At 42.3% G+C, this 27735-nt stretch overlaps 1 protein-coding gene across 4 annotated transcripts in view; it reads left to right on the top strand.

The window, feature by feature from the left end:
• The window catches only part of LOC120902135 (protein N-terminal asparagine amidohydrolase), a 36113-nt gene extending 8615 nt beyond the window's left edge, over nt 1-27498 (top strand). For 2 of the 4 annotated variants that reach the window (XM_040310666.1, XM_040310667.1), the window contains exons 2-8: nt 9097-9978; nt 17523-17774; nt 19357-19486; nt 19564-19746; nt 26196-26404; nt 26479-26640; nt 26729-27498. In XM_040310666.1, coding sequence (XP_040166600.1) covers nt 17652-17774; nt 19357-19486; nt 19564-19746; nt 26196-26404; nt 26479-26640; nt 26729-26854 — 933 coding nt within the window. In that variant the 5' untranslated portion in view covers nt 9097-9978; nt 17523-17651 and the 3' untranslated portion in view covers nt 26855-27498. The remainder of the gene's footprint in view (nt 1-9096; nt 9979-17522; nt 17775-19356; nt 19487-19563; nt 19747-26195; nt 26405-26478; nt 26641-26728) is intronic. The other 2 variants (XM_040310669.1, XM_040310670.1) reach the window with 1 other exon arrangement.
• Nucleotides 27499-27735: the final 237 nt, after the last annotated feature.

Raw genomic sequence — 27735 nt, 5'->3', positions numbered from 1 at the left:
TTCCTTGTTGGTGGGTCCCTTTTCCGCAACCGCCGGCCGGCAGTACTATCGCAGCTCGATCGCCCAGTTCCGCCCGCCGTGGTCTCGATATCGTGGCCGCCGAGGTTGACTTGGATTTTAATGGTACGGATTTAATTTTTAACTCCCCCTAGAGTTGCAACTTATCCGCAAGCGCCGCATAACGGACTGTGGATCTCCTGGTCGCTTCCCACCAGCAGCAGCAGCGGCAGCGGCAGAGGATGTTCAACCTCAACCGTTCGCAAACCTTGCCGCTTTTTGGCGTTCGCGTTCGGTCGTCGATCTGTTCCGTTCCATTTAGTTTTATGCCCACCCGAATCGTGTGGGTGCGGAGTGCGGAAAAGCGAAGAAAATCGAACCGAACTGACCTTTTTTTTGTTGTTGTTGTACCGTTCCTGTTGCTGTTGCCAGTTACCCCTTTTGGCCCACGTAGAGAACGATCCGGCGCGGTGCTGTTTTGTGCATTGGTGGCGTGGAGTGTGGTGCACGTTTTTCCACGGTCGACCCATCCATCCGATCTTGGCTGAAATCGTCTTTACGACACATTCCATCGTGGAATGGAAATATTTATTATATGGTCTTCGATGTGTATGTTTGTGGTTCTTCAGTTCTGCTAGATGTAGCGGAGTTGTGATGGGCTGATCCGGTAGCATACATTTGATATGGAATCTGTGACATCCTGTGTGTGTTTATGTGAGCGGTATCGGTACGGAATTCGGCCAACTTTATATCGTTTTATTGGAGAAGGCAGGTACTGTGTCATAGAACCACCTGATGTGCGATTCTTTATTACAGTAAGTCTACTGAAAAGACTCAAGATGTTATTGGAACAAATATCTTGAACTTGTCAGAGAATCATAGACTCTTATAAATCTGTCCCTTTTATTACAGCCATGTTGTTAACTTCAAATATTAGGCGTTCCAGCAAATCCAACTAGTTTGTTGATAGGGCTTGACATTTTGCGCCTGTAACCTTATGTCTACGTTAGTTCGATCGCCTCTATCTTATCTGAGGTACTCCATGCCTGCGGTGAAGATAATCTGATATATCAAACTCAAACTCTGATATATCACTGTCAACTCCACACAATTTTTCAATAGTTTGCTATGTTGTCCATATACACCTGGTTGTTTGTTGGAATAGAGCTCTTGCATGTTGATCTAGAACATTTAGATAGGACACAGCTGGGGGATGTTGGACCGGTTCGCGGACTTGGGTGTCATATCGAAATTCCGCGAAACATTATCGCTTTGAGTATTGGCGTCATTGCTTGCTGCTGCGAAAGCAGTGGACGTGATTTCTACTTCCTTATATGTTTGTTAATGTTCCCCAGGTACTATTTCCTTGGTTAGGTACTTCCCAGCTAGTACCTCCCGGCCAATCGAACGCAGTAATTTAGCCACATGTCCAACGGTCCAACGAGCTTCCTATGGATCCTCAAGTCGATTAGGGCGATCGGAACCGAGCCTTCTTTCGATGCTCTGATTATTGTCTAATAGTGTCAAAATGTTGCAGATGCCGGAACAGGCTTATTCGACGTCCACAAACTGCCGCGCGGAGTCCGTTTTAGACGCTACGGGGTTGCCGTTCTTTGATCACGCACGGTCCTGAACGAAGTTTTTTCATTTTTTCGGCCATCGCGGCTAGAGATAGTATTATTGATTATGATATAGTATTATTGAATGTGCAATTAACGTTTTGTTAATGCGAGTGAAGATAAACCCATGAAAAATCGACATTTTTTTCAAATTTTTTTTGAATGCCAATGTTGAGAACATAGGCGCCTTTTTCCTGGAGAAGGGTTTCCAAAAATCACAATTTCAAAACCCATTTTGCATATCCTCTCTGACTTCACTATAGATAAGATGATGTCTAATTTTAGTATGTCCCCATCAATTTTTATAGAGCACTTTCGTGCTCTTGTCGGTTATCAAACTTTGTAAGGCTTAGGTGTATTGTATAAACGTTTTTTTAGACTTTATTAGTCCCAACAGTAAATTATTAACTAATAATATTTATAACCACGCCGTCTGAACGTTTGAATATTTCTAACTTACGTAGGATTTGACCATTCTGCTATGAGCAAACCAATCATTGTTATGGGTAGTGAATTATTTAAGTGGATTAGATAAATCCGACTTGTGGCGTCAAATAACAAGAAAAATACTCTTAATTTGATACTACCTCATTTTTGTAGCTTCAAGATGTCCGTTGCTTCCTGATTTGTGCATCCAAAATACATCACAAATCTACCAAATACGATTCCAGTTTTGGTTTGGTTTGTAATGTCAGCCATCAATATCATCATACTATTCCGGTATTTCCATACCAACCAGTATGCATCGGACCATACGTCTTCGAAAAACCTACTTCCAACACACTTTGTCAGCACATTTGTCACAAGTGAACCATTACGAACTGCTAGATGTTGCCGAACCCATCCGGAACATTATTTAAATTGAATCCGTCCAATGACCGCATCGACCGTCATTATGATGGCGGCATCTTCAGCACACTGTCCGACGCTACTGACCCGAGCAAAACCCCTCGGGGGCAACGATGCAAAGCGTATAAATGTATGGATCGGAAGTGAGTTTGCAGCTGCTAGAACATCTACGTACGTACGTGATGTTACGGTTGATTAAAATATGCGACATTTCTCACGACACTTGAGCGCCGGTGAGCGCGTTTCATCCCGACAAATTGTGCTTAGGGCGGCATGTTTGTGTCGGGAAAATTTGTCTTGCATTGCTATCGTCTAGTTGCAGGAATATATACTAGCAGATAATGTCTTTCTTTCTAGCTCGTAAGAAAGAGGATATTTCTTGCAAGTGTCCATGGATAGGGGAAGAACACGTTTGACAACGAAAAAAATCCTTACGATGGCTATCACAACGATGTGAATGAGTGTTGCTCCCTAGCACCATAACCGTATACTTTCCTTAACCCTTCGCAACAGTGTATGGGCACTGGGAAATGGTTTGAACTCTTTTCCATCCGCAAGTGTCTCCCGGGGGCGTGTGATGCGCAAGCCGCACATAAAGCTCGCACCGTTTGCTGACCTGGTGCAATGTGATAGGAAATTGTTTCATTTTCATTCTTTACGGTTACGGCCGCTTGCTGTGCCGTGCTATACAGTATCATATAATTAGCTTTCCTTACTCCTCTGTGCTTCCCTCTCGCATGGACCGGCAGTATTTGCAACGGTTTTGGGTGAGTTTTTGTTTTGTTTTTCGCTTTTATTTTGCAAAATGAAACGTTCGGCCAGAGCAATTCGCGCCGCCGCGCGCCCGGTTATCGCCGACGGGTTTGTTTTGATTTTTGAGCATCATTGCATTCTCCCTTGGTCAGTGGAAGCAAAATCTGTACCATATCATCCCCCCCATGCACAGGTCCTGCCAACCGATGCGTTTGCCCTTGAAAAAGTCATCAACGAGCTGTGAATTTGTTTGTGCATGTTTTGGTTTTTTATTTTTTTTTTGCGTTCATTTGGTCTCGTTTTATTATGCAACACTGCTAAGTAAAAAGATTAATTGAGCCATTTTTGTTTTCATAGCAAACTTCTGGAAATTATTTTCGCTTCAAAAATTTCTACTGATAATGACAGTAATGACTTATGACTGTTTCGGTTATCTTGACCAAACTATGTATGTTTGTGATGATGTAACTTATGACATTCTGAGATATTCAGTACTGTATTATTACGGCGTATGCTGCATTCAATCGTTTCGTATAAAAATGCTGATTATTTTGTATATGTTTAGAATTTTCCATTTTTTTTTGTAAAACTATTTTTGAGAGCTGTTTATACTCTTATGGAGATTCTGGTCGATTTTATCGGTATATCTTTCTGTTTTTTTTAATTCAATCTTTTCTAGATGATTCTTTCGTACGCTAATCTTCTTTTTGCGTTCCTTTTCAAAAATTAAATTACGTTGTTGTAAATGTTTTTCATTATTTATTGACGATTCCCAAAAGTTTAAATGAGTTTTTATTATATTATTTCAAGATTTTTGATTTTTAAAAGAACCGTGTTTTCATACAATTTGTTCAATTTCATCTTTTCTAGATGAGTTGTTTTCTAAATTTACCTTTAACATTATTGAATTTTATTTTCACTATTAATTTCAAACTAAAAAGTTGAATGGTTTTTATTGCAATTGTAATTATCGAAAAGGAAAGACTAGAAATGAAAACCAACTAAACGTTGTCAAAACTTTACACTCACTGTAATTTCACCCCTGATGTGCCTACTGATCCACTTCATCGCAGAAAACCGTAGCAACCATCAGACTCCATTCCGCAACGTCGAACACACGGTGACGTTTGGACGATGACGCATGGCTAATGTTGGTCGTCCGGCTACGTGTTTTGCTTTACCCGCTTGCATCGCAGCGGATCTTTTACGTCCGCTTAAGCGTTGTGTTCCGGCGATTCAGCCTATGGAGCTGTATCTATCTGAAGCTTTGTGTTTTTGACGGTTATTTTAACAACAACGCTACGATCACAGACATACACACACAGCCAGAAAACGAGAAAGAGATCCCAAGATATAACTGCCATCCCGCGTGCGCACGTGGTTCCAACCGACACAACAACTAAAAAGCCCCACCCGCCACAAACTGTTCCTATCTCACGGAAAAATGGGTTGCCTTTAGTGTGGCCCCTTGAGAAACGGCCGGCATGGCGCGCATAAAACCAAACGACCCCTGTAACGTGTGCCTCTCCTTCAACTTGTGGCCGAGTGCATTCGATGCACTTCACACCACGGCAGGAACTCATTTAGCTCTGGGAGGCAGGGAAAACTCGGAACGGAAAGGGATGCCCCGGAGGAAAATGATGGGGAGGGCAACAAAAAAAAGGCACTCGCGGCAGACGATAATAATGCGCGCGCAAAGTAAATGATATTTCATTCGCGGCCCCGTCTAACTATGGGCTGCGGCTCACATTTCGCATGGTCATATAACATGCTGTCATACTTGTTGCCTACTTCGCCGGGAGCGAATGGTAGGGCAGCTTCTACAATAAGGGGCTTTTTCTTGTGTTGAACAGAAAAAAAATGGCACTAGGAGCACAAGGAGTGATGCGCTTGTTCATCCGATTGTGGTGAAGCGTTCTTGTTTTTTCACAATCGACCATTCTCAAACCCACAGTGCATCGAAGATGCTGTGTGCTGTGCCGGAGTAGACAGGTTATGGGTTCCCCCATCTTTCGCTTGCCAGTCTCACCGCAGGACTGGAATCACTTTTTTATAATCATTACTATTATTACGCGAAATCATAAAATTATAAACCTGAGAAGCAAACAGGCCAACGTGCGCACAGGTATACGTGGTCGATCTGAGGCCATCCCTCGTCACACTGCCGTAATTGGGTGAAGGCACAGAAGAAAAAAAGAAACCATATACTGACGTACAGCAGGGAACACCGAGTGTGTGTCGCATTTTGTTTTGAAGATATCTTTCGGACGTGTTGGGTGAATCATTCGCACTGAGTGTTATGTGGAGATTGGAGCTTGCACCAAAAAGCAGGAACAAATAACATCGTATGCATTGGTTCGATGTAACGCATGAGCCAATATACAGTTAGAAAAGATGGTTTCGCTTGTGTAATAGTAGTTCAAAGTTATAACAATATGATAAGATTATTTTGATGTAATGAAATACGACTGTAAAATAGTTAAATATAAGTAGTTTTGAAAAGGCTACGAGTTTGTTAAGACGGCTTTGGCATGATGTATGTAACTATGTATGGGTCTTCGATGACAGTGTCTATGATTCTACGAACGTCAGATGCCAGTCACAGCTGAAGTTCTCCGTCCAAGACTAATTAGGGTGCTCTAGAGACTTATCATTGTTGTTTATTGTTTTGATGTTTTATTATTGAGTATAGTGACATCGTTCACCAAACTATCCGTCTAGTAAAGATTATTTTATATATGATGTCTTGGGGTGGTCTAGTGGTACAGTCATCAACACGAACGACTCAATAACATTCCCGTCATGAGTTCAAGTCTATAATGAACCGTTCACCGCAGCAAGAACTGCCTATCTGGTGGTGAATTAAATCTCGAAAGCCTATTTAGGCTGGCATGTCCGCATAGGGCGTTACACAAAATAGAAGAAGAAGAATATGTATGATGTCCTAAGATGTCTAAGAAATTGAGATTTTCAAGATCTTCAGAACATCCTCAAATTGTATCTATATCTCCCTACCAGGCATCTGTCCAGTGCTTTAGCGGTATCAATACGTCTTGTAGTGGATTAATTCATGTATTCATTTATTCCTATCGCTACTCTCTCGAAAATTCAGAAACAACTTACAATTTAATGTTATCTTGCGGCTGTTGCCGATGTAAACAATTTCTTTTAATTTCGTACTTTGACAACGAAAAGCAAGTACAGATCATCTTTTGCCGTGCAAAACAAAGCGATAAGCTGCTACTGTTTGCTCTAATCGTCTAAAATTCTCAAGCGCTCAATTCTTCAGTTCTCCCCAAGAATCGTACGGCCTCTAGGAGTCATTGATTTCGAGCTCCTCCATGCCTCCAAACCGTGCTGTCTCGAGCGTCAATTGACAACAAGCTTCGGGACAAGAGCGGTCAGAACATAGAACAATCACGAAATCCACACCAGCTATAACAAACACACATGATTTTGCAAATGAAATGCAAACCGGACACACTTCTCTTCGTCGCACTTCACCGTGCTTCTGACTTTTTTTCTCAAGCCAACCAACACCAACGAACCAACCGTAGGGGAGGGGGAGGCAATGAGAAGAAGACATGAGAAGCGCCGGTCGTTGGTCGACTGCCTGTCCAAAATCGAAAATCGCCATCAACATCCGTAGCGTAACCCGATAATGTATTCTAATGAATTCCATTTTCAATTTCACCGCTGGTAATGTTTAATTAACTCCATTTCAAACGCGTGTGTGTGTGTATGTAACTTAAGACGCTTCACTCCACTCATCGCCCTTCACCAATGCGGGTAGGAATATATTAATCAAATATGTAGCAACGTCGCTCGTCGGCACCCACAGGGTCGGTAACTCCTTCGGTGCACGGTGCGACGGTCGAGCGAATTGTGAGACGATTATGGTGCAGACTGGACTTCACTGGACATTCCGCCGGCACAGAACATGGCTCAATGGTAGAACACACATTTAACACATTGGTAAATTGATTCGAACAAGTGAAGTGTATTGCCCGGGAGGAGCAGAAAACATCTGTTCCTGTCAATCGACCAGACATGTCCGGTTGGGTGGGTCCCTTCAGATGTGGTCGTTCGCTTTATGTCGTCCATCTCCATCTCCACGCTGCTGCTCGAACATTCAAAATCGAAGGTTGATAAAGCGTTTGCGGATTAGACAAAATAACGTATTAATATTATCACTGAAAACAACTTTCGCTCATCTCATGCGGCAGTTATCTCCGTATGAGATGCTCTATTCAACTTATCACTTCACTCCTCCAGTGCCCCAAGAATCGTCTGCGCTTCCTGATTTGATCGAATGGTGGCGCCAGTACTTTGTTTTTTTTCGGTCCTCCTCCCCAAGCTCCAAGTTTTTCATTACACACCTAACACGATTGGCCAACCCATTCGGTCCAATCACAAGCTCCCCCCGCAGGAGCATGGAGTACTGATAAGATAACACAGAGAAAGAGCGATCGGGAGCTCGCGCGCACATGTGTCCGCACGTCACGTACACACACATTCAGTACGGTGTGTACGGGCGGCGGCACGTGGAGTCCGGCAAAGGGAGGAGGAAAAAAGATTAGTCGCACCGGGAAAGTTTGACAGCTTCATTCGATTCACTCAAAACACGCGCGCCCGCCCGCGATATGACAGTTCTGTGTGTGAAAAGGGAACCGAGACGCGATCGCGTCCTCCTTCATTAGGTACGCGCTTGCGTCTTTGATAACGTGCGCAGCGTGTGCTGTAGCCTATCAACCAAGCCCGGCTTATCAAGCAATTCTTGGAAAAGGTTTCAAAAATAATGTGAAGATGAGGGACAGAGAGAGGCAAATGAGTTCGTAATCGTTGCAGGGGGGCCGGGGGAGGTTGTGTCGCGAAGGAAGGCACATATCAATCTGGACTTCAGTGGGCTAAGAACGGTAAAGCACAAACACAAACACGCGGTGGATAGGTGCAATAAAAATATGTACAACATTATTTTTCGGTGCTGGCCCATTTGACGACCAGCAAACAAAATGTGATGATCCAATCAGTAGAATAATGAGGAGGGAAATTTGAAAACATTGTTTTGTTTTTTTTTGTTGTTGATTATAGCATGCAGTATGGCAAGGCAACGATTTGCTATCATCGAGGGAAGTGTTCAGTTTTACCTAATCCAATGAATAAATGGAGCATCAATTTAGTGGTATGAGAAATACAGAGATAAGGTTAGGTTTGCCACCCATATTTTTGGACCTAAGCTCAGAGCGTCACACCTCCGTGTGCTTTCAAAAGAACGACTTACACATTGCTATATTTTGAAGGTAGAGATATTTCCTTTATCTGTTTTATGAGCCACTCTGAAATGGAGAACAAATAGCTTACTTCTAAATCCAAGACTTGATCTGACTTACTATTGCATACCTCATTATAAGTAGACGTGATATTTTTATCCAGGAACGTAATGATGATAAAGAATTTATTGTGAATTACCTCAAGAACAGATTCGAACTAACGCACTATGAGATCGGATATCAGCACGTGCGATTAACTCTTGACCATATTGATCCGCACAATCAAATGAAAAAAGATATTCTATTCGGTGCGAATGTTAATGATAGTTTTGTATGGCAATCATACTTGAAAACTATATCGATCTCATTGTTTAAGAAATAATTAAGATATAACAAGTTAGAATATACTCATTCAGGTAAGAATCAGAGATTTCGTTGAATTAACGGCCACTAAGAACCCACTTCAGGCGTTGATCGTGTGAAGTGCAATTTTGAATTGATATTGCATTCTTCTATAAAATTCAAAACATATCTTCTGTCAATAATGTAGCAATTGTTCATTATAAATCTACTAAAACACCAAACATTGTCTCTTCATGTACTTACAGACTTACTCTCCTGCGACAAAAATCCTCCATGTAACGAGTGTTCCGTCGTGCGTTAAAATGCTGATCATCCCTCCAGTGTCAGCGGTTCAAAAATCAGCTGAGCTTAATAACGCCTGAAAACGTTCCGCTGAAGCGAGACAGAGATAGCGAGAGGGAGAGAGAGAAACACTATCCTCCTCAACAGTTGTCCACGCTCTCCCGGCAGCATCACATCGGATCTGTGGCCCCACGTTAAGCGAATCGACGTCTCAAAGGCACGCTCAGTCTGCCAACAACACCGACCGGGTGAACATCGTTCAGCAACATTCGTGCGCACAGGCACTGTGCAATGAACCATAGAGTGATCGCGAGTGGACAAGTGCAGTGAAATACTCATATGACGATGTTTTAAAAAAGATATACAACATTCAGCGAAAGTTCCACAAATCCCGATGTAGCGTGGAACGTGATGATTTTACACTCATCCAGCAGACATCCCAATCTGTGTTGCTCATCTGTTGTACATTTTATGGGCAGCAAAACAAACACTGCTGATAGTGGCTACTGAAAGTGTATCAACTAATGCATCCTTCCGACGCGGCTGTTTAGTATATCGTCCCGGTGTGCTTACGTTCCGGCTTGATAGTGAACTGATTAGATGTGCTTCCATCTTGTGTGTAGCAGGAAAACATAGAAAGAAGGAAAGATTATAGTGAGTGTTTGTGTGCCGGTGTGTGTTTGTGGAAAATATTTAGTGGAAGTTGATTTGTTTCCTGGTAGCGATTACGGTTTACGCCGTACGTCCGTTTTTTCTGCCGGCAAACGGGTCAGGCGAAAGAGTGAATCTAGTGGGTGTGCTGCAGCTTCATTTGCAACGTGAACGCGCTGATTAATTGACCATATGTAAGCATTTTGTTTTGTTTTCCTACTTTCTTCCCTCTTCTGACGTATTTCTGTTGTGTACGAAACATGTTTTTAGACTCTTTTAGCTGCTAAAAATAGCTTAAAGATGTACTAAGAAAGGTGTCTATGTGTTCGTTGATCACATCGCAGTTTTAATTGATGTGATGAACAATGTGGCAAAAAACCTAATTGAACATGATTTTAAACCGTATTCAAATTAAATTAAATTCCTTCCCCCCATTAGACGAGTAACCATGCACGGTCACTGTGTGGCGTTACCCATCGTATACCGATTAATCGTTGGCATGAGCTTGAGTTGCTGATCTAATCGGATATATCCACCACGGCATGATCGTAGATAGCTGCTAGCCTCAGTGCTAGACAAGCCAGCGCAGCTAGCAACAAGACCACAGGCAAAGTCTGGATCAGAGAAGCGCTTTTATCTCACATCCGCACTACTTTCTGCCTTTTCTTGGCTGTTGCTGCCCATCTCTCTTCCGGGATCGTGATCGGGAGGATTTCTGGAGAGCCCTCTGGTACCGATATATCACCGTGTAGCGAAATTTCCTCTGTACCCTCCAACTCTACTTACCATACAACAACCCTCAGCCTGGCTTCGTGTGCGATTAGTTGTCGTGTCCAAAAAAGCCCTCCAACCACCAAGTATCGCTCCAGAGGAGCACCCACAAGCCACAAGGAGCGTTCAATTGCTGACCCGTTCCGCGAGCTTCAGCCACAAACGGGCAAACAACAACGCGCACGAAAGTGCAGTGCACACGGGCGGATCTGATTAATGAAATAGATTGAAGCGGTTCAATTCCTGAACCGTTTAATTAGTTTCGCCTGCGCTGGCGCAAAATCTAGGTCGAACCGTTTATCCGAGGCGCGTCGGGATTTACGGTCGCGCGGGAGATTGATGAAGCGACGCTTGGTGCAAAGAGTTGGCAAGCTGGCTGCTATGCAGGAAATGAATAATTACCTGGGGGACTTTGGTGTGCGAAAAAAAAAGCGCCAACAAACGGGTGATCTAACGAATACAATCTTCTATCCATCGCAGATGAAAGCTTTAGGGAAGATCTCACCGAACAGAACAACACAACGTGATCGTGTGCCATGTTGGGATGTTGATTTTGTAGAAGGTGTGTGTTGTTGTGTACCCGGGTGTGGTTTGGTGTCCGTATGTGGTGCACAACGGGGTGCGAAATGTGTGTCTGGTGAAAGATTTGTTCGTTTCCCGAGCCTGCTGAAGAAACCTATCCGAGCACTTCTTTGGTCAGTTCGATTCCATCAATTTAAATAATGAGTTTGAGCGACGGGCTTTGGCACGGGCTTGAGGGCGATAAATCTTCGGAAATAGTGAGTAGTAGTGGAGAATTAGAACTGTTTGTTGTAGAGGGAAATGAAATCATTTCTAACACCTTGAGCGGACAAGATTGCTTTAAAATGCATAAAACAATTACACAAACATCTTCTGCAACTGCAGCTCCCAACCCATGCAACAAATGTCTAAGCTCACACAAACTAACCAATGCCTCCTAACCCGCGCTGTATGTCATTTGAATCGATTTTATGATTTATGAAGGTTTGAAACATTCCATCTGAAATGCCTTCTCGCTGCAGAGCAGCAGATCTGTCCGCAGGGTTGTGTACTACCTTCTTTAACCTTCTTCAGCTCACAACAGGTGGTTATCGAATGAATCTCATTTCTCACCGTCCTAGCAAATCGGTGATGGGCACACATTATGTACACAATTTAATTGTGCATCAGCGATAGTAAGTTTTTCATCGATTGGATTTAAATCAATTAAGAATCGTGCCGTGCCTAGCGCTGATCACCGATGCGTTTCATTAATCATCTCGTTACGAGACGGATCTTCAGACTTTTTTAAAATGAAATTATCACACAATCAAATACATATTTTAAACATTCCATTCAATCCTTTACTCGTCTTGATGGATCATTGTAAGAACCGTAATTAATAGTGGGATTTGTAACTGCTCATTACCACTCACACCCTTCGGCGGGTTGTGTTGCGGCGTATCACGTTAGTGTAATTAATTAAATTTCTTGTGGGGTAGCGTATCAAATTGCATAACTTTATGCATATTTGAAAATGGCAAGAACAAATTCCATACTGCATAATAACCTGTCTAGAGTCTCAAATAGTCAATTCATCTTGATGCAATAAAATGACCAGTAATTATTAAAAAATGTTAAACATTTGAATTTTAAAATGTCTTTTTCAAGCTATATGTCGTAAGCAACATACTGAATTGATTAAAGTCAAACTCAAACTCTTCATTTGAATGTGACTAAAACATGTCAAATATATGTCAAACATTGACAAGCAAACAAGATGGAATGCTCGATTGAAATACTCTGAAATGGATAATTTAAAAAATACATTTAAATACTTACCAAATGTGTTATTGTCAAAATACTTGGAGATTATTGCGATCATAAATCAAACGGAGCGTAAAACTATGTATAATTAACAGATATGAATTTGGCAAATTTAAGATAATGCTCATGACTTCAACAGATCGTTGACTATTTCACCATACCATTAACAGCAACGGTATAAATTTCCCTTTTAAATTCAACGTTTTGTCGCACAGAAATGCCGCTTCCATTGCTTAAGACACCCTTCACACAAAAGCCTTATCCGATCTTCCATCCCAAGCATAATGCACACAAGATCGCTTCGTCCCGGTTTCATTCGGTGCGCAATGTGCCTTTCATATATCAATCTCGTCTCACTTTCAACACAGACCTGAACGTAGCGTCGAGTTTAAAGCCCATACCACAATTAAAGCCATATCCAAACAACCTATAATTTCTACACCTCATTATCAGGGGGAGGGCCCTGCCGGTACAATTCCCATTTCCCACCAGCCGTCACTTATCCAATTTCGAACGAAACTGTTTGTTCTAGCATTGTCGTCCGTCTGTCACCGTCAGACAACGGCAACTGATTAGTTATGAGCGCTTGATCGACACACTGACAGGGGGAGATACGACGTACGTGGGGAGAGTCCTTCGCGTTACCAATAGGCGCACGGGGGTAACTCCTTCCCTTGGAGGAGGAATGAATTAATGATAACAGCTCACCTCTTGACGTTGCACCTGAGCCGGGACCGCCTACCGGGGCCGCTGGGTGTCTCTCACGTCTCAGATGTGGCCCAACGGTGAGACATCTAACTTCAGTTTCATTAACAGTGAACGCGAAACCACCACGCCGCCATGGCATTCTCTCCGTCGAATCTTGCGCCACAGCAACACAATGGTTCGACAGGTGGGAGAGCGAGCGAGAGTCAGTGGGCAAATTTGCACAACACTGCTTGAGATGACAGAGAATTAATGCAGCTGGCTCCTCCTCTTACTGCCTACCTTTCAAGCGTTCGACCCATCCACCAGGCAATTGACAATACCGGGGCAGCCTAGAATAGGAAACCCGAGGAGAAGGTAACGACTGTGGCGAAGATTTAGATAATGACTTACTCTCATGGCTCTGTGTAACCGACTGTAATTAGCATTTTGTACGATTGATACTTTATGACGACATGACGACATGATTATACACACTCTCCTCCCACCTCACCCCGGGGCGTGTCACAAACCGGACATTCGAACTGCCCGGGATGCCTGATTGAATGCACAATGGGGCATGTTTTGGTGGGTCTTGCACAGCAATTCTGGAACGCTTGAAGATGCAAGAAAGGGTATTAAATTTAATTTTCGGCACACCCAACGTCGTAAACATCCCCATCGACATCGGCTGTAATGGAGCCTTAGCAGGAATTGGATATGCACAATTGTCTCTTGCCGGAGATATTAATCGTCAATTGCAAGCAAATGTTCCTGCACACTAGACTTTTATGTGTCTTCTGATGGACATCGCTTATGTCCGTCATTTAGATAGAGACTTTACGAGCGCACATCAATTACCTGCTGTGCCTATAAATCTATAATTGCTGCTATTTGCTTGCCAGCAGTGTGGAAACTGGACAAACCGATCCGATAAAGTGTTTGTTACCTATCGGCATAACTAGTTTTATAGCTTTTTTTATGATGAGTACAGTACAGAATGCAGCTTGCAAAACTTCCCATCATCTTACGTACGCACCAGCTCCATTGCGAATTGTGATTCGTTCCAGCCTTATAGACCTGCTGTTTGTCCCCAACAAACGAACCGTCTCATCATCTGAAGCATCCTCCGTATCTTGTGCTAAATGTCATTAAATAATTAAAACCTCTTTACGATGCCATTTCCGAATACCCTGCCTGCACGAAAGACGCCAGCATCTTCGCAAAGCGCGAAGTACGTATTCAATTACGCGGTGCGCGCTATACTTCGGTTGCCAATTCGCTGGCGGAACGCAACCGTACACGACGATCGTTTTTGATGATCGTCTTGTGGGGATGCTGCTGCTGCCGCTGTTGATGATGAAATAAATGGCAGCAGTTTATCAAATTATAACCTTAATTGCTAGCGATCTGGCAACCCAGGCCGAGGGAGCTGCTGCTTCTGTGCTTTCTGGAAAGACCGATCCGATCGGTCCGGACAAAAAAGGTACACCGAAGAAAGAAGCGAGAGGACATTCATTTCGGGTGTGAATGCGGAACGTTCTTTTTTATTGCATTTCCTTTCACAATCGCGAAACCGAGCGAATATGGTTGTAGCGATGGATCGGTATTAATTAAAATTGCTTTGTTGGTTTCGGTACGTTGAACGATGTTTGCTGTTGTTTTGATCGTCATAGATATGCATCAGAGATGATAGTATTGATCATGTAATGGCTTGTAGCCTTACATTTTAGTATTGGAATCTTACTTCTTAAAATGTATCTCAATGTGTTGCGTAAGATAAACATTGTTAGTTTTTAGGATCTCTTGATGTTATGTGAAATTTTAGTTTAAATAATTTACTTACAGGGTTTCCCACGATTTATTGGTCAGTTCTCATGATTTTTTGGTGCGTTCCCACGATTTTTTTATCGTATCCTATAGATTAGATAGGATAGATAGATCCCATAGATAGGAACGAACCAAATTCCCAAAAATTATTGGTATCGCCCAATTGGATATCAATACAAATAAACCAAAAAATCTGGGAAACGGCCAAAAATCGTGGGAACGCACCAAAAAAATTTTAGAACCAACCAAAAATGTATGGGAACCAACCAATAAATCGTGGGAAACCCTGTAAAACAATACATCATGTATACTGGTCCAGATATTTTCATCAATGTTCACACTGTTTGAATTCAGCTTTCTTACCTTTCAATCTTTCGAATGTGTAAACAATATAACGTTACGATTGTCAGACCGTCCCGTAGACACGTGCGTAAAACTCGATCTAGCGAACAAGAGAGCTAGAGATCGAGCCTCTCAATTGAAGAAACTACTTGCCAAATTTCAAAACATTTGACGTATTGAAACATAAATTCAACTAAAGCAGAGAAAGTTGTACAAATCAAACACTAATCTTATCGTATTGCAATATATAAATATCGCTCAAATGTGAAACAAGATAGCTAATAAGATAAGCTGTGACTTTAGATCCAATTTGGTACTCCTTCTTGACATTTTTGTAGTTGTGGCAATCTTTGAAATACTACTTTACTACTACTAACACCTTCTAAACTTTAACTTTTAAACTAAGTGACCTTATTTTTTTCTTTAATATATTCACTTTTTACCTGTGACACTGCTCAATTAACCATAACGAACGTTGCAGCATCAAATCCCATTTAAATAAGTGTTTGTAAATATAAGAAGCACTCAACTGTAAAATCTTAACTTCACAAGTACATAGTGTTGGCGCATCTCATCTGTTAAAAGTAAGCAAATTACCAATCGGCTTGCAAATTTGCATACTGTTCAATTACAAACCAAACAATGCGCGTAAGCAACATTGAAAAATAATCCTAACCCTGTGCAGTGCCGACAAAACAGCATCCATCAAACATCTGACCCACTGATGAAAACAATCAATCGACTCCGATAGTGAGAGAGAGGGAGAGTGGGAATGAAAGAGTGAAGAGCTTTAGCTTGTTATAGAAAATCTAATTTCCTTCTCATTTTTTTTTTTCAACATTACTTTCAACCATCTACATTGTTGCCATTCTCTTTCCCTCCGCTTCTCCCTCGATCTCCATCGCTTCCTTCCGACGGGCGCGTTACAATGCAATTACGAGGCTCGACCGCAAAACCAATAGTAGGAAGGAAGAATGTTGATTGCGTCGGCAAACCAACAATGCACTCATTTGATCGTACTTCGCAACCCGCGCGCGCGCGGCAGATGACGAAGGACGACGGCGCTCGACGATGTAATGATGTACGGTTTGTACTGTTTGTATTGTGACTTGGGCGACGTAAAGTAGGAAAGCGAGATAAAACGAACCATTAGAGACGCACCTACTTTTTTTTCTCACAGAGCCTGCACAGCTGCATCGATCATAACTGGGCATCGCACGAAAGCGGCTGTCCCGAAGAGAGGCGGAAACAGGCGAGGCCGCTCCGGTGTGGTGAATTATGATTTTCAGCTAACCACATCAGTTCCTCCCATTCACGGGCGAAAGATGTCCATCGTTTTAAGATAATACACTACTGTCCCAGCCGTTTGAGGATTGTTGCCGGCAAACGTCATCGCAGCAGTAGTGAATAGGAAATAGAAAGATCGCGTTAGGCAATGGCAGAAGTTTGTGCTTTGTGGAGTGAAGCGATGGCTCAAAACTGCCGACGCGTGCGTGCGTCCGTCGGCTGACTGCGTTTTGTGTGAAGTTGGTTTTATCATTAATCATCCATCATCATACGCCTCACAAAAGCGCAAGGAAAGGGGGCGAGGCCCCTTTACGAGAAGGAGCCGTCCCCCGCAGGGTGAAGAGACACATTCTGCCTTTTCCTTCCCCTGCAATGTGTCAGTGCAGTCCTTCGCTCTGTGCAGTCTCCACTGCTGCGATTCGAGGAAGAGTTACCCTCACCGAGCGTACGATCCTAGGCGCGCGTCTCTATAATCTCTATAATTTAATCAACCATCAAACGGGCAATATGACAGCGTGGATCGCCCGCGGATGGGTGCGCCCGTCGGCTTGTAGCAAGCAGCGTTAGGTTTGTTGTACACTCCGTCGAAAGACCGCAGAGCTCCGGCATGGACGCGCATTGTAGCATAAAATGTCAAAATCGATCGATGGCGGCGGGCAGTGGTGTATGTCTTCGCCCGGCGACGTTGTGAGCGACCTCGCAGGTGACTCGTTTGCATCATCATCATCATCATCGCCATGATGTACATCGTTCAAAGTGTGATTTTCCGCTGCTCACACTGAAATGGCCACATGTGAACATGAATGATTAATCAAAACATCAAATCACATCCATCCAAAACAGAAAAGCGAAGAAAAAAACTAAATGTATGTTTGAATCGTCCGCTGTGTGTCATTGCGATCGTTGCAGTAGATTAGACATCAATGCGTCATACTAACCGTCAAGATCACAATCACTCTAAAACAGGACTTTCTCTCTGCCTTTTTTTCTCGCACAGTGCTTTTCATCAACAACAACAAAAGGCCGGAAGTGAACTGAAGGAAGTGACATCCAAGCAGGGGAAGACATCCGCCTTTGCTTACTGCAAATACAACAGATCGTTCGAGCAACCGGACCTCAACTCACCATGGTGCTGGTGCTGAACGGTGTGATACAGGACGAGCGTCCCATCAACACGCACGCACTGTTCCTGGAGCATCCGGTGTACCGGGAAACGGCCACACAGCTTCTCTCGATTCCAACGAAAACGGTATGTTTAGTTAAATGACTACAGTTTATTATGTATAAGATCAGACAATTACCCACATATAGTACAATTTATTAACATTTATTCAAAATTTAAGAATGCTGGTTCTTAGACTTTTGGACCACGATGATGCCATCTTCTTAAGCATTTATCGGCTTAGTATCATGTTATACAGTCATTTTACTTCCTTAAATTTTCTTCGATTTTTTAGCTGTTTGTTCCATTAAATGCATGTATGCAGTCATTAGTGATGGGCGTAATGCCTCAATAGTGTGAGTTAACTCACGAAAGATTGAGGTCACTGTGAGTGATTTATCATTCGACGAAGATATTCTATCAACTCACGAAATGAAAGTAATTTCACGAAAGAGTTTTAACTCGTAAATAATTTGATTCAGTATGAATGAATTTCAAGTTTGTGTCAAGAGTTAAATCAATCATTCGAATTTAACTCTCTAAAGCAGATATGTCAAACATACGGCCCGTGAGCTACATGCGGCCCGCGAAGAACTTAGGCAGTTAATTGAATGAAACTAAAATAGATTAAAGATTATTACACAAGAAAAATTGGTGTGCTAATTTTGATCTGCTTAGGCAGAAGGTTTTAACATTCAGTCTTAGTTGTTCTATTAACGAAAAGCGCAGTAAATAAGAGGCTTCTATGGTTAGGCTATCCACAAAGATACCATGTAGAATGTGTTTCAGTATTCCTGAAGTAGTTGTTTTAGTAGCGGCGGCACCCTAAAGTTGACACCTCATGTTTTTACCAATTTTTTGACATTGAGGCTTTCTGGAAGGTTCTGAAACCACGTATCGTAATAACACGCTCTTCACTTCATTGATGCAGGTACTCGTTAGTTATCCTGCTTTAGAAAATCAGGCCTATGTCTATAAAAATCTCAGAAAACCATGAGAAAGTGTACAAACATGGCGTGAGTTTTATGAGACCGGTTGAAAGTCGAATAGTCTCTTTTCGATGTTGTGCTAAAATTATGAATTATCGTTATTAGTCAGCAGTTGTCGGCACGCGGGAGTATTTTCTAAAGTGTAATATTCTCTAAGTATTCTCTAGAGTGTTATCAATCTCAGAAATGACTTCATTAATAGTGAATAGTAACTCACATACTACTTTTGACTCGAAATGTACATCAGCAGCAGGTTATATTTTCTACAAAATTGGTTACTCTTGGAGGTACATATTCTACAGTGACTTTCAACAGTCCTTCTTGGCGAAGGGACTTTCATTCAGATAGAAAGATACCACAGTATGTGAAAAATTATGCAATACGTTCAAAGAGGATCCATTTTCTGCATGATAATGTGATGTTATAAGTGTCTAAAAAAAGGTTAAAGAGAATCCTTAAGATTATCGGTAGACTGCGGAGACTTTTAAATTACTTAGTAATGTCCAGATATGAAAATAGGTCGTACAAACTACTAATCGTATCATCTTTAGATCTCTCTATTAGTCAGTTAATGTATCCTTGAATTTCCCAAGCTTGTTTAATTCTTTCAAAAGCTTTACTTATTAACCAAGAAACACGAACAAGGACTTTTCCCTAAATTAATCAAATACTTTTCACAGGTCGGTGCACCAGGTTTGCTGTATGTGTGCCAGCGTGAAATGGCCGCCGTCGCTCCACACGATCGAAACGTGAACATAATTGGATCGGACGATGCAACCACATGCATTATCGTCGTAGTGCGGCATTCTGGTGAGGCTAACTTTAATGCCTTTGTAGCAAATTAAAGTTTTAATTACCTTTGTTTTCTCTCTTTAATCCACCAAAAGGTTCCGGTGCGATCGCACTGGCACACCTGGACGGCAACGGTACGGACGAGGCCGTGTCGGCGATGGTCGCCCGCGTCCAGGAGCTTGCGTTCGGCTACCCGGAAGGCCGCATCGAGCTACAGCTTATTGGAGGCTTCAGCGATCCGCAGGGCTATGCGGAAGATCTGTTCAGTAATATTATGCGTAAGTGTGACCGCCGTAACCGTGTGCTTTTACAGCTTTTGCAGCTCGTCCAGAACCATTAACCTAGCAAAACACAGATCAAACCAAACGACGACGACGACGACGACGACGGCTTGAATCATCCATATTCTGCTTATAAAAGTGCACAAACAGCGCACAAACAGCACCACCACCATAGTGGCGGCATTATAAAAAGGTGTGGAATTTGTGTCCAGAGATGCAATCTTTCACTCGGCAATGGCACGAAACAAAAAAAAGCCCACCTTGCACACCTCCCTTGCAAATGCTGATGCTGCTGCGACCCACAGAACCCACCGAGTCAGAGGTTGCGGCAAAAGGCTTTGCCAGTTTAGTGGTCATAAAAATCCTAAACAGCAAATGGATTTGCAAAAGGGACGCGCGAAGCACTTGCACACCCGGAATGATTCACTATTGATCGCACTCGCTTGGAGTGGTTCGGCTTGGGGTGGTATAATTATGGAATTGAAATCTATTTAAAAACCGCCCCGTTGCTTAAGCGGGGAGGGAGAGGGAGGGGAATGGTGAAGTGATGAAGGGCGCTAGGAAACTTCGTCCACGTATCGATCTGTTGTCGAGTTGTGGTGAAATTTAGTACCATCCCAAAACGGCGCTCGTTCGTTTTCCCTTTTTTTGCACGCGAAGCACGATCAAACCAAACATAAAGCATGATAGTTTTCTGCAGGTGAAGGTGATGGCTGGCGGTTGGCACAAATGGGATGGGAATACATCTTCGCCAAACAGACCGCCGTGTTCACACGGATCGTTGTTGTGTGCGTCAATAAATCATCGGTACTATTGATTCCCATGGCACGTATTCGTTGCGGATCCACCGCTTTATCGACCGCCTTTTGCCTATATTTGCCTGTGTACGCCTCTTTTCTCTATTGCAATTATGGCAGTGCGAGTTCGGTACGAAACCTCGTTTCTCATGTTCTGTAGCAAATCACACGCAAACTGACGCTTCGATTAATAGTGTAATGCAACAAAGCCATTCGATCCTGCCGGTCCGTTGGGACACTGGTAAAAAAGGGGTTTTCGAATAATTAATAATCCACTCCATCTCTCCTGGACATTGTTTTGACCAAACTCATCGGAAAAATAACAAGTCGAAGGGACGAAAAAATCAATCCCTTTCCAATAAAGCTTAGTCAAAATTTAATGACGATATAAGGATCCACACTGTCCGCACACTCTAGCTGCAGGATCGTATGCATCGTATGGATTTGTGAAGCTTAAATCATCCTTCTTTGTGTGTTTGTGTGTACCTTGGTACTACCACCGTACCGAAATCCCTGCGGCGGCGAGCAAGATACTTTCCCTAAATTGATGATAGAAAAAGATTAGGTAACGCCATTAGTATTTCTATCCGGCACTGCTACGCTTTTACGGCTCATGCTGCCGTCACATGTGCTATAACGGTAGATGGGGAGTCTGCTGACCGTTTTCCCCCCTTCACGCCCAGGTGTTAGACAAATCGTCTAATGTCCGGCATCTCTTCCCTGCAGTGTTGATAAACAACCTTATCAAATTGCAGTGGGATATTGGATTTTTTGGGACAAGGTAAAATAATTGGACTATTTTGGAACGGAAATTTGGTACCGCCTGTCATGCACATGTACACAGAGGGAGCCAATTTTAATAATCGATTTTCTGATAAGAATATGTTCTTAGTGTTATGGAATTTATTTATACTAGTTCGTCTTATTTATCATAGTCAAATTGTTTGATAGAGGATATTTTCTGATAAAATTTCCAAAAACAGGTTTAATTGCATTCTTATGTACATCTTGATGGGGTCGGTCCGGTGGTACAGTTATCAACTCGCACGACCTAGCAACATTCCCGTCATGCGTTCAAGCCTCGAATGGACCGTGCCGTTATATGTAGGACTGACTATCCTGCTATTTGTAATCAGTAAGTCACTGAAATCTAAGCCCCACACTAGCTGGTACTACAGGCAGGCCTTGACTGACAACGGTTATTGTTCCAAAGTAGAAGAAGAAGAAGAGTACATCTTGATACTATTGAGATTAAGATGAGACAAGTTAAAAAGAACAGAACCCAGCTCCTACCATTACCTAGCGAAGGGATCCGATTTCAATCCGCTAGTCCTTTTCTAAATTATAGAAACTATCGTTACCATTCCAATTTAAAAGCGAACTGTTTAGAAACATTAAACTGAACCTTCTATCCAAGTAAATAACAAGAAAAAGAACGAATTACTTAAGCCCTCATTCTATTAACTGAGCTGTGCTCAGTACTTATCAATCCAGCTTTTGGTTTAGAGTTTTAAATTCATTGAAACTACGGGTCTCTTTCCAACCCAACGAATTAGTAATGTGCTCTCTAGAGCGCTTACACGACTCCTATCCTACTCCGACTCTGGACGTTTCCATCTCCAGATAGAATAAGTGGTTCTGATTTTGCCAGAGTCGCCTGGAGTCGCCTGGAGTTGTTCGGAGTCGGCTGGAGTTGTCCAGAGAGGCTCGGAGTCTTCCGGATTCGGCCGGAGTCTATAGGAGTTGGAGTCATTCGAAGTCGTGCTTGTGATCAAAGAATTCATTTAGTTGTGTTTTTTGTCCTCCACCTTGCGTGAACAGGCTTTTGTTTCAAAAGCCGACTCCGGGCGACTCCAGCCGATTCTGGACGACTCAGAACGATACCGAATGACTCGGGGCATCTCCAGACGATTCCAAACGGCTCCAGACGATTTCGAACGACTCCAGATAATACTGAGCGGACCTACCTTCCTTAGTTGGGACGGAATCGACTCCGCATTTTTGCAAACTTTACCCATCACTAGTATGAAGTTCCAACGCTTTCAACGATTTTAATCAATATGATACTTTATCTCAAAAAGATAACAAAGATTTCTCTTGAATAGTTGTGACATTAAGTGGTACTAGCAAGTATTATTTGTATGGGTAATTAAAAAAAAATCGAGTCTACATTTGCATAGTCAGGCAACCGGAAAAACCCACCTTTTGAAGCATGTAATAAGTGTTAAAATATAGGAAACTGAATTGATTTATTACCGCTCATTATACATTAACCAATGATAAGTTTATGAAATTGCTCTGTAAACGATTATACTGGTTTGTTGGAATGAAAACGGACCCAATCAATTTAAAACAGCTATTTAATCTTCGCCGTGACGATGCCATTTAAACCAATATTTCGCAATCAAATGCATAACATATAACGATAAAAGGTCAATTTATCACGAGGTGTTTGGTTATTTGACAGTTTCGCACTAAGCGACACGCTAATCACAAGACTTGCATGGCCGGTAATAGGCTATTAATGTCCGCAGGCGGTACATAATTTATTGCATCGAATCGAATGCCCTAAAGAGAATGAATTGCTGCAGTGTGTACGCATGTGTATCTGTACGACTCTTATTTCTCATTCATCATTCTCGAAGGACTTTGCCCACGATCCGGCGTTGATGTTGGTGGTTGTAATGGGGTACTGCTTTCCGCGGTGTAAGAAATTTAATTATAGTGATTGTAACATCGTCGTCTCGTAAATTATAATTGACCACCGGAACGGACATCAAACACCCACCCATCGGGAGTGGAGATATGATGCCCACAAGGCTCCTCCTTTTTGTCTCTGCGCATGCATGCGTTTGTTGTTTTATGCTGGTAATGGTGGCCGTGTTGGTTTTTTTTGTATCGTACAGGACAGAACCGGTTGGCAGGCTAATTTGTGACACCCATCCTATATGGGTAGGGCAGACACGGTGGTGTATGCTGTTGTTTAACCTTCTCCTAAGAAGTGTTAATCACCCTCTCTCGCGGCGGCCCTGCAGTTGGACTTGGTTTGCTTCCTTCAATTTTAATTGAATGAAGAGTAATGCATTTAATTGAATCCTCGCGGCGAGAAATGGGAGCAACCGGACCGTGAAGGAATGGAAGAATGGGTTCCAGCGTACTTTTAGATTCGTTCAAGTACATTAAGACCCACTTCAGCGTCGTCTCTGATGGGAGAGCAGAAAAGCAAAAAAGTAATGGATAGTACGTGTTCTTACACCCGACCGGCAAAGTATCCCTCTTTATTCACGATCAAATATGAATGAACCGCATACTCTCTTCATCTCTTTCTCCCTGCGCGCTGGTCACGCCGGTCCTCATTCTAATAGCCACTTAATTCAATCAAGTGCAAACGACCATCAAACACGGTGGCAGATCGAGAGACCGGAGAGGGACCATTTAGTTCCCGGTCGGTCCCGGTCGGTCGGTCGGTCGTCGACGAAAGGTCAATTAGAAAATAATTAAATCAAAAAATTGACACCAATCAACCAGACGGAGTGATGTTGTGCACGAGTGTGTGTGATGTTGTTTGTTCTGATGTAAGAGACAACGTAGTAGGACATCCTGTATTTTTTATTCATTTTATTTTGTGAGATAAATGTGTGCCATCCCATACAATACGAAGAATTCAATGATCTTCAATGACTTAGAACGGAAATCGGTCAAGAAAAGGGTGATAGCTATTTTGTAAATAATGCTCATCTAACTAACGGTCAAATTATAATCAGTCTCAATTCACTACTTTCAAAACATAGGTCATTTAAAATACGAATATGGATAGGTGTGTTTCGGGGCTATCAACAAATTACCTTAATATCTATCCTTGGGAGTTCGGAATGCCATTCTTTATGCTATGTTCTTGAAAATGTCCTTGTAGTCTATTGTAAAGTGTGTTTTCATAATGCTTTTATGATTTTGTTTAGCGCTATTGAATTGTTAGAGTACTATCCAAGATGCAACAAGCACGATCCATTACCAGTCGATTAGGCAGGTGTCTTTTTGGCGTATTATCACGGCGACCCCCCTTGCCGAAAAAGGTTTCTCTGGGTGATCTTAGGTGGTCAGACCCAACAAATCCTATTGAATAACGACGTCAATCGTTTTCAAGCACCTGCTCTTACTGTTCTGATCGACCAGTGGTAACAACCTCCAATTTCACGGATATGCTCTCTATCTTCAAGAAGACCTCTGTCCTGGTCAGCACAGGGTAGTTCTCTACAATCGAGTCATTTTTTTTAAGTTAGAAAAGGATTTTATAAGCAAGCGAACGACGAAAATTCGTTCCTCGGGACACACATTCCCCATCCCGCTTATCATATTAGGCGAGATGTTCATCCTACTTGATTTTTGAGAATATTTTTTTATAACAGGGAGCCCACGGTAGAAATGAACTGTGCTACACCAGGGGTCTCCAAACTACGGCCCGCGGGCCGCATGCGGCCCTCGAGAGCCTATTATGCGGCCCGTGGCAGCTTTGTGAAGGTTAAAATAAATAATTAATTATTGTGACTATTTTTAAAGAAAATGTAATTGTTGCTTTTTAGAGACGTAGACCAAGCTTAAATAATAAAAAAAAACTATAGGAGTTTTGTATATTATGCTAGTATTTTCTTATAAAGACGAAATTGAAACGTTCGAATTAGATACATGCAACGAAACAATGGCCCTCAACACCATTATATGTGAAGCAATGCGGCCCGCGAACTGAAAAGTTTGCTACACGATAACGTTCATTCTCATTTCTATGGTGGAAAATCCGATAGGTTTAGAGGTGTTCCGCTATTTTCCAAACAAACCGATTTTTAGCAGTGTGCAGAAAAAGCACCATTCATTCTAATAAGTAATATGTTCAACTGGATTTGTTGTGACTACGGCAACGCAAAACCTTGAGCAACGAACGGATTTTTGTCGATTGTCCTAACGTGCTGAGAACCAACATCTCACAGCGTTCCTACCATGATGCAGATGACGTTCTGTGAATACGTTCTAACACGTCTTCTTGCCCGACACTTTTTGTGTACTGGGCATCATATATTACCCGAAAATGTTATCAAATTCGGTCAGTAAAAAAATAAATAAATACAGTAACTATTAAAAAAAGAAATTAGCATTTTGCTTGCATTTTTTATGGATACTGTACATCAAATTCCAACTAATCTGCGAACAAACATGACCATACTCAATATTGCTTATAACAAGAAATCCTCATTTTCACTACCACATTAGACATTCCCCATTCCGGAGCATTGCGCTCGTTAGCGATAAGGACTTTGTTTTTTTGCTATAAATTGTAGCTCTAGTTGATTCTACAATATGACGCGAAGGTTCTAGCACCAGTTTGGTACCGTAAATCTACAGCGTGTAATATGTTCTTAGTTTGTTTTTATCTAGAATAATGCATTTTTTTTATCACAAATCCTTGTGAAAAATATGAACTTTTGGATGATATTCTAGGGTTGTTTTTAAAGGAAATTACAGAATCCAAAACAGCTTAAACATGTAATGTAATGACAATGGATATTGAGGTTGAGAGTATCTCCTAAAGACTTGACAAGATTTGACTTATTTATAACACCTTTTCCTTTATTTATTTGTTTCCTCCACCATCATCAGAATCATTCCACAAACATCCGCTGGAGATCGATCTGACCCAGTCGTGCGTCGGCGAGCTCAACACGATGGTGCGCGATGACATCAACTGGCCGATCATCTACGGCGTCGGCGTGAACATCAAGACGGGCGAAATCTTTCCCGCCAACTTCCCGGACAAGGGACCGGATCTGCCACTGCGCATGGCGCGACACTTTACTGGAAGCCATCAGGTAGGTTCATTATGAGAAAAGGAATCAACTGTAAGGCCATTCAATTCTAACAATGATCCTTTCCCCTTTCGCAGGTGCTAGATATATATGATGCCGCTGTTGGTATGCTGCGCATCGGTCCATTCAACTACGATCCACTGCGCGGCGTTGATCTTTGGTTGGCGCAGAGCGATGAGTTTATACTGAAGCATCTTTCCACCAGTCCGGAGGTGGAACCGCCACACTTTGCCATGCAGGTGAGTAAAGCGGGATGCATGAATGGGAAAAGGAGGACTACAAAACTACAATATACTACAACTGTGTTGTTTCAATACTCCCAAAAAGGTCCGTGCCACACTTAGATACATTCAGGACAATCAGTTTCCGGCCGTTACCGTCTTCCGCAACAACAATCCGCACTACTTCCGGCGGGACGAGACGACCGGCTGCTGGACACCGGTTCGGTACTGAGCCAGACGGTTGGCGAGTCGATTTCTTCGCTTACGACAGAGGACACAACGTTGTATACCGCTTCCGTAGATTGATTTCCCCCAGAGCCCCCGTCGTAGTAGTGTAGTAGTGTTGTACTGCTTTCCCTTGTTTTCTTCCAATCCAAACATATTTATCAAAAACAAACCCTGTCGTGCCAACATATGAATGCGGAAAGGCGAAATGTTATAATATTATGATTCCCGCGCAGCTTGTTACATTTACATTGCATTAGTTTTCCTATCAGAAGTTTCTAAGAACGTTTAATTTTTAGTGCCTTTGTCTGTGTGTCTGTGTAGCTGGAAATATGCTCCTGTTTTTGTACATCTTCTGAACTAAAACGACGTGCAAGCGTTAAGAGCAAAGAGTGTAAACGATCTGAATACGCTCTCTATCGCTCAGTTTTCTTTCTTTCTTTAAATCAATATCTATGCTAACGGACGAAGGGCATACGTACAGTGAGCAAAGGGAGCTAAAAGACTCCACTTGCTATAAAACAAACGAAAAACATTTCCCCTTTTGCAAACCCTTTTCGGTATTGAACAGTTTCTATTGGCAGTTTATTGTGATTGCTGAGCTCTACTATTTAACGAATAATAAATCAATTTAAATATGTTTAATTGAGATAGTGCTTTCTATGCAAGTTTTTTTCTTCAATTTTTAGCATTTTATTTGTTTTGTAAGCAAGTTACAGTATCCGAAATCATTCACATTCAATCAAGACGAAAAACGAGCTCATGTAGATGGTTATCCGGTATCATAATACAGCAATGACTGTAGCCTAAATATTAACTGGAGCAGATAGATCTGATGAATAGTTATTATCGCGACTAGATTTTTCGTCGAGATTTTATGACAGGATT

The sequence above is a fragment of the Anopheles arabiensis genome, chromosome 3 (assembly GCF_016920715.1).
Source record: "Anopheles arabiensis isolate DONGOLA chromosome 3, AaraD3, whole genome shotgun sequence".
NCBI classification, from domain to species: Eukaryota; Metazoa; Arthropoda; class Insecta; order Diptera; family Culicidae; genus Anopheles; species Anopheles arabiensis.
Note: the sequence above shows the minus strand (reverse complement) of the source record. Positions and strands in the feature narration are given on the sequence as shown.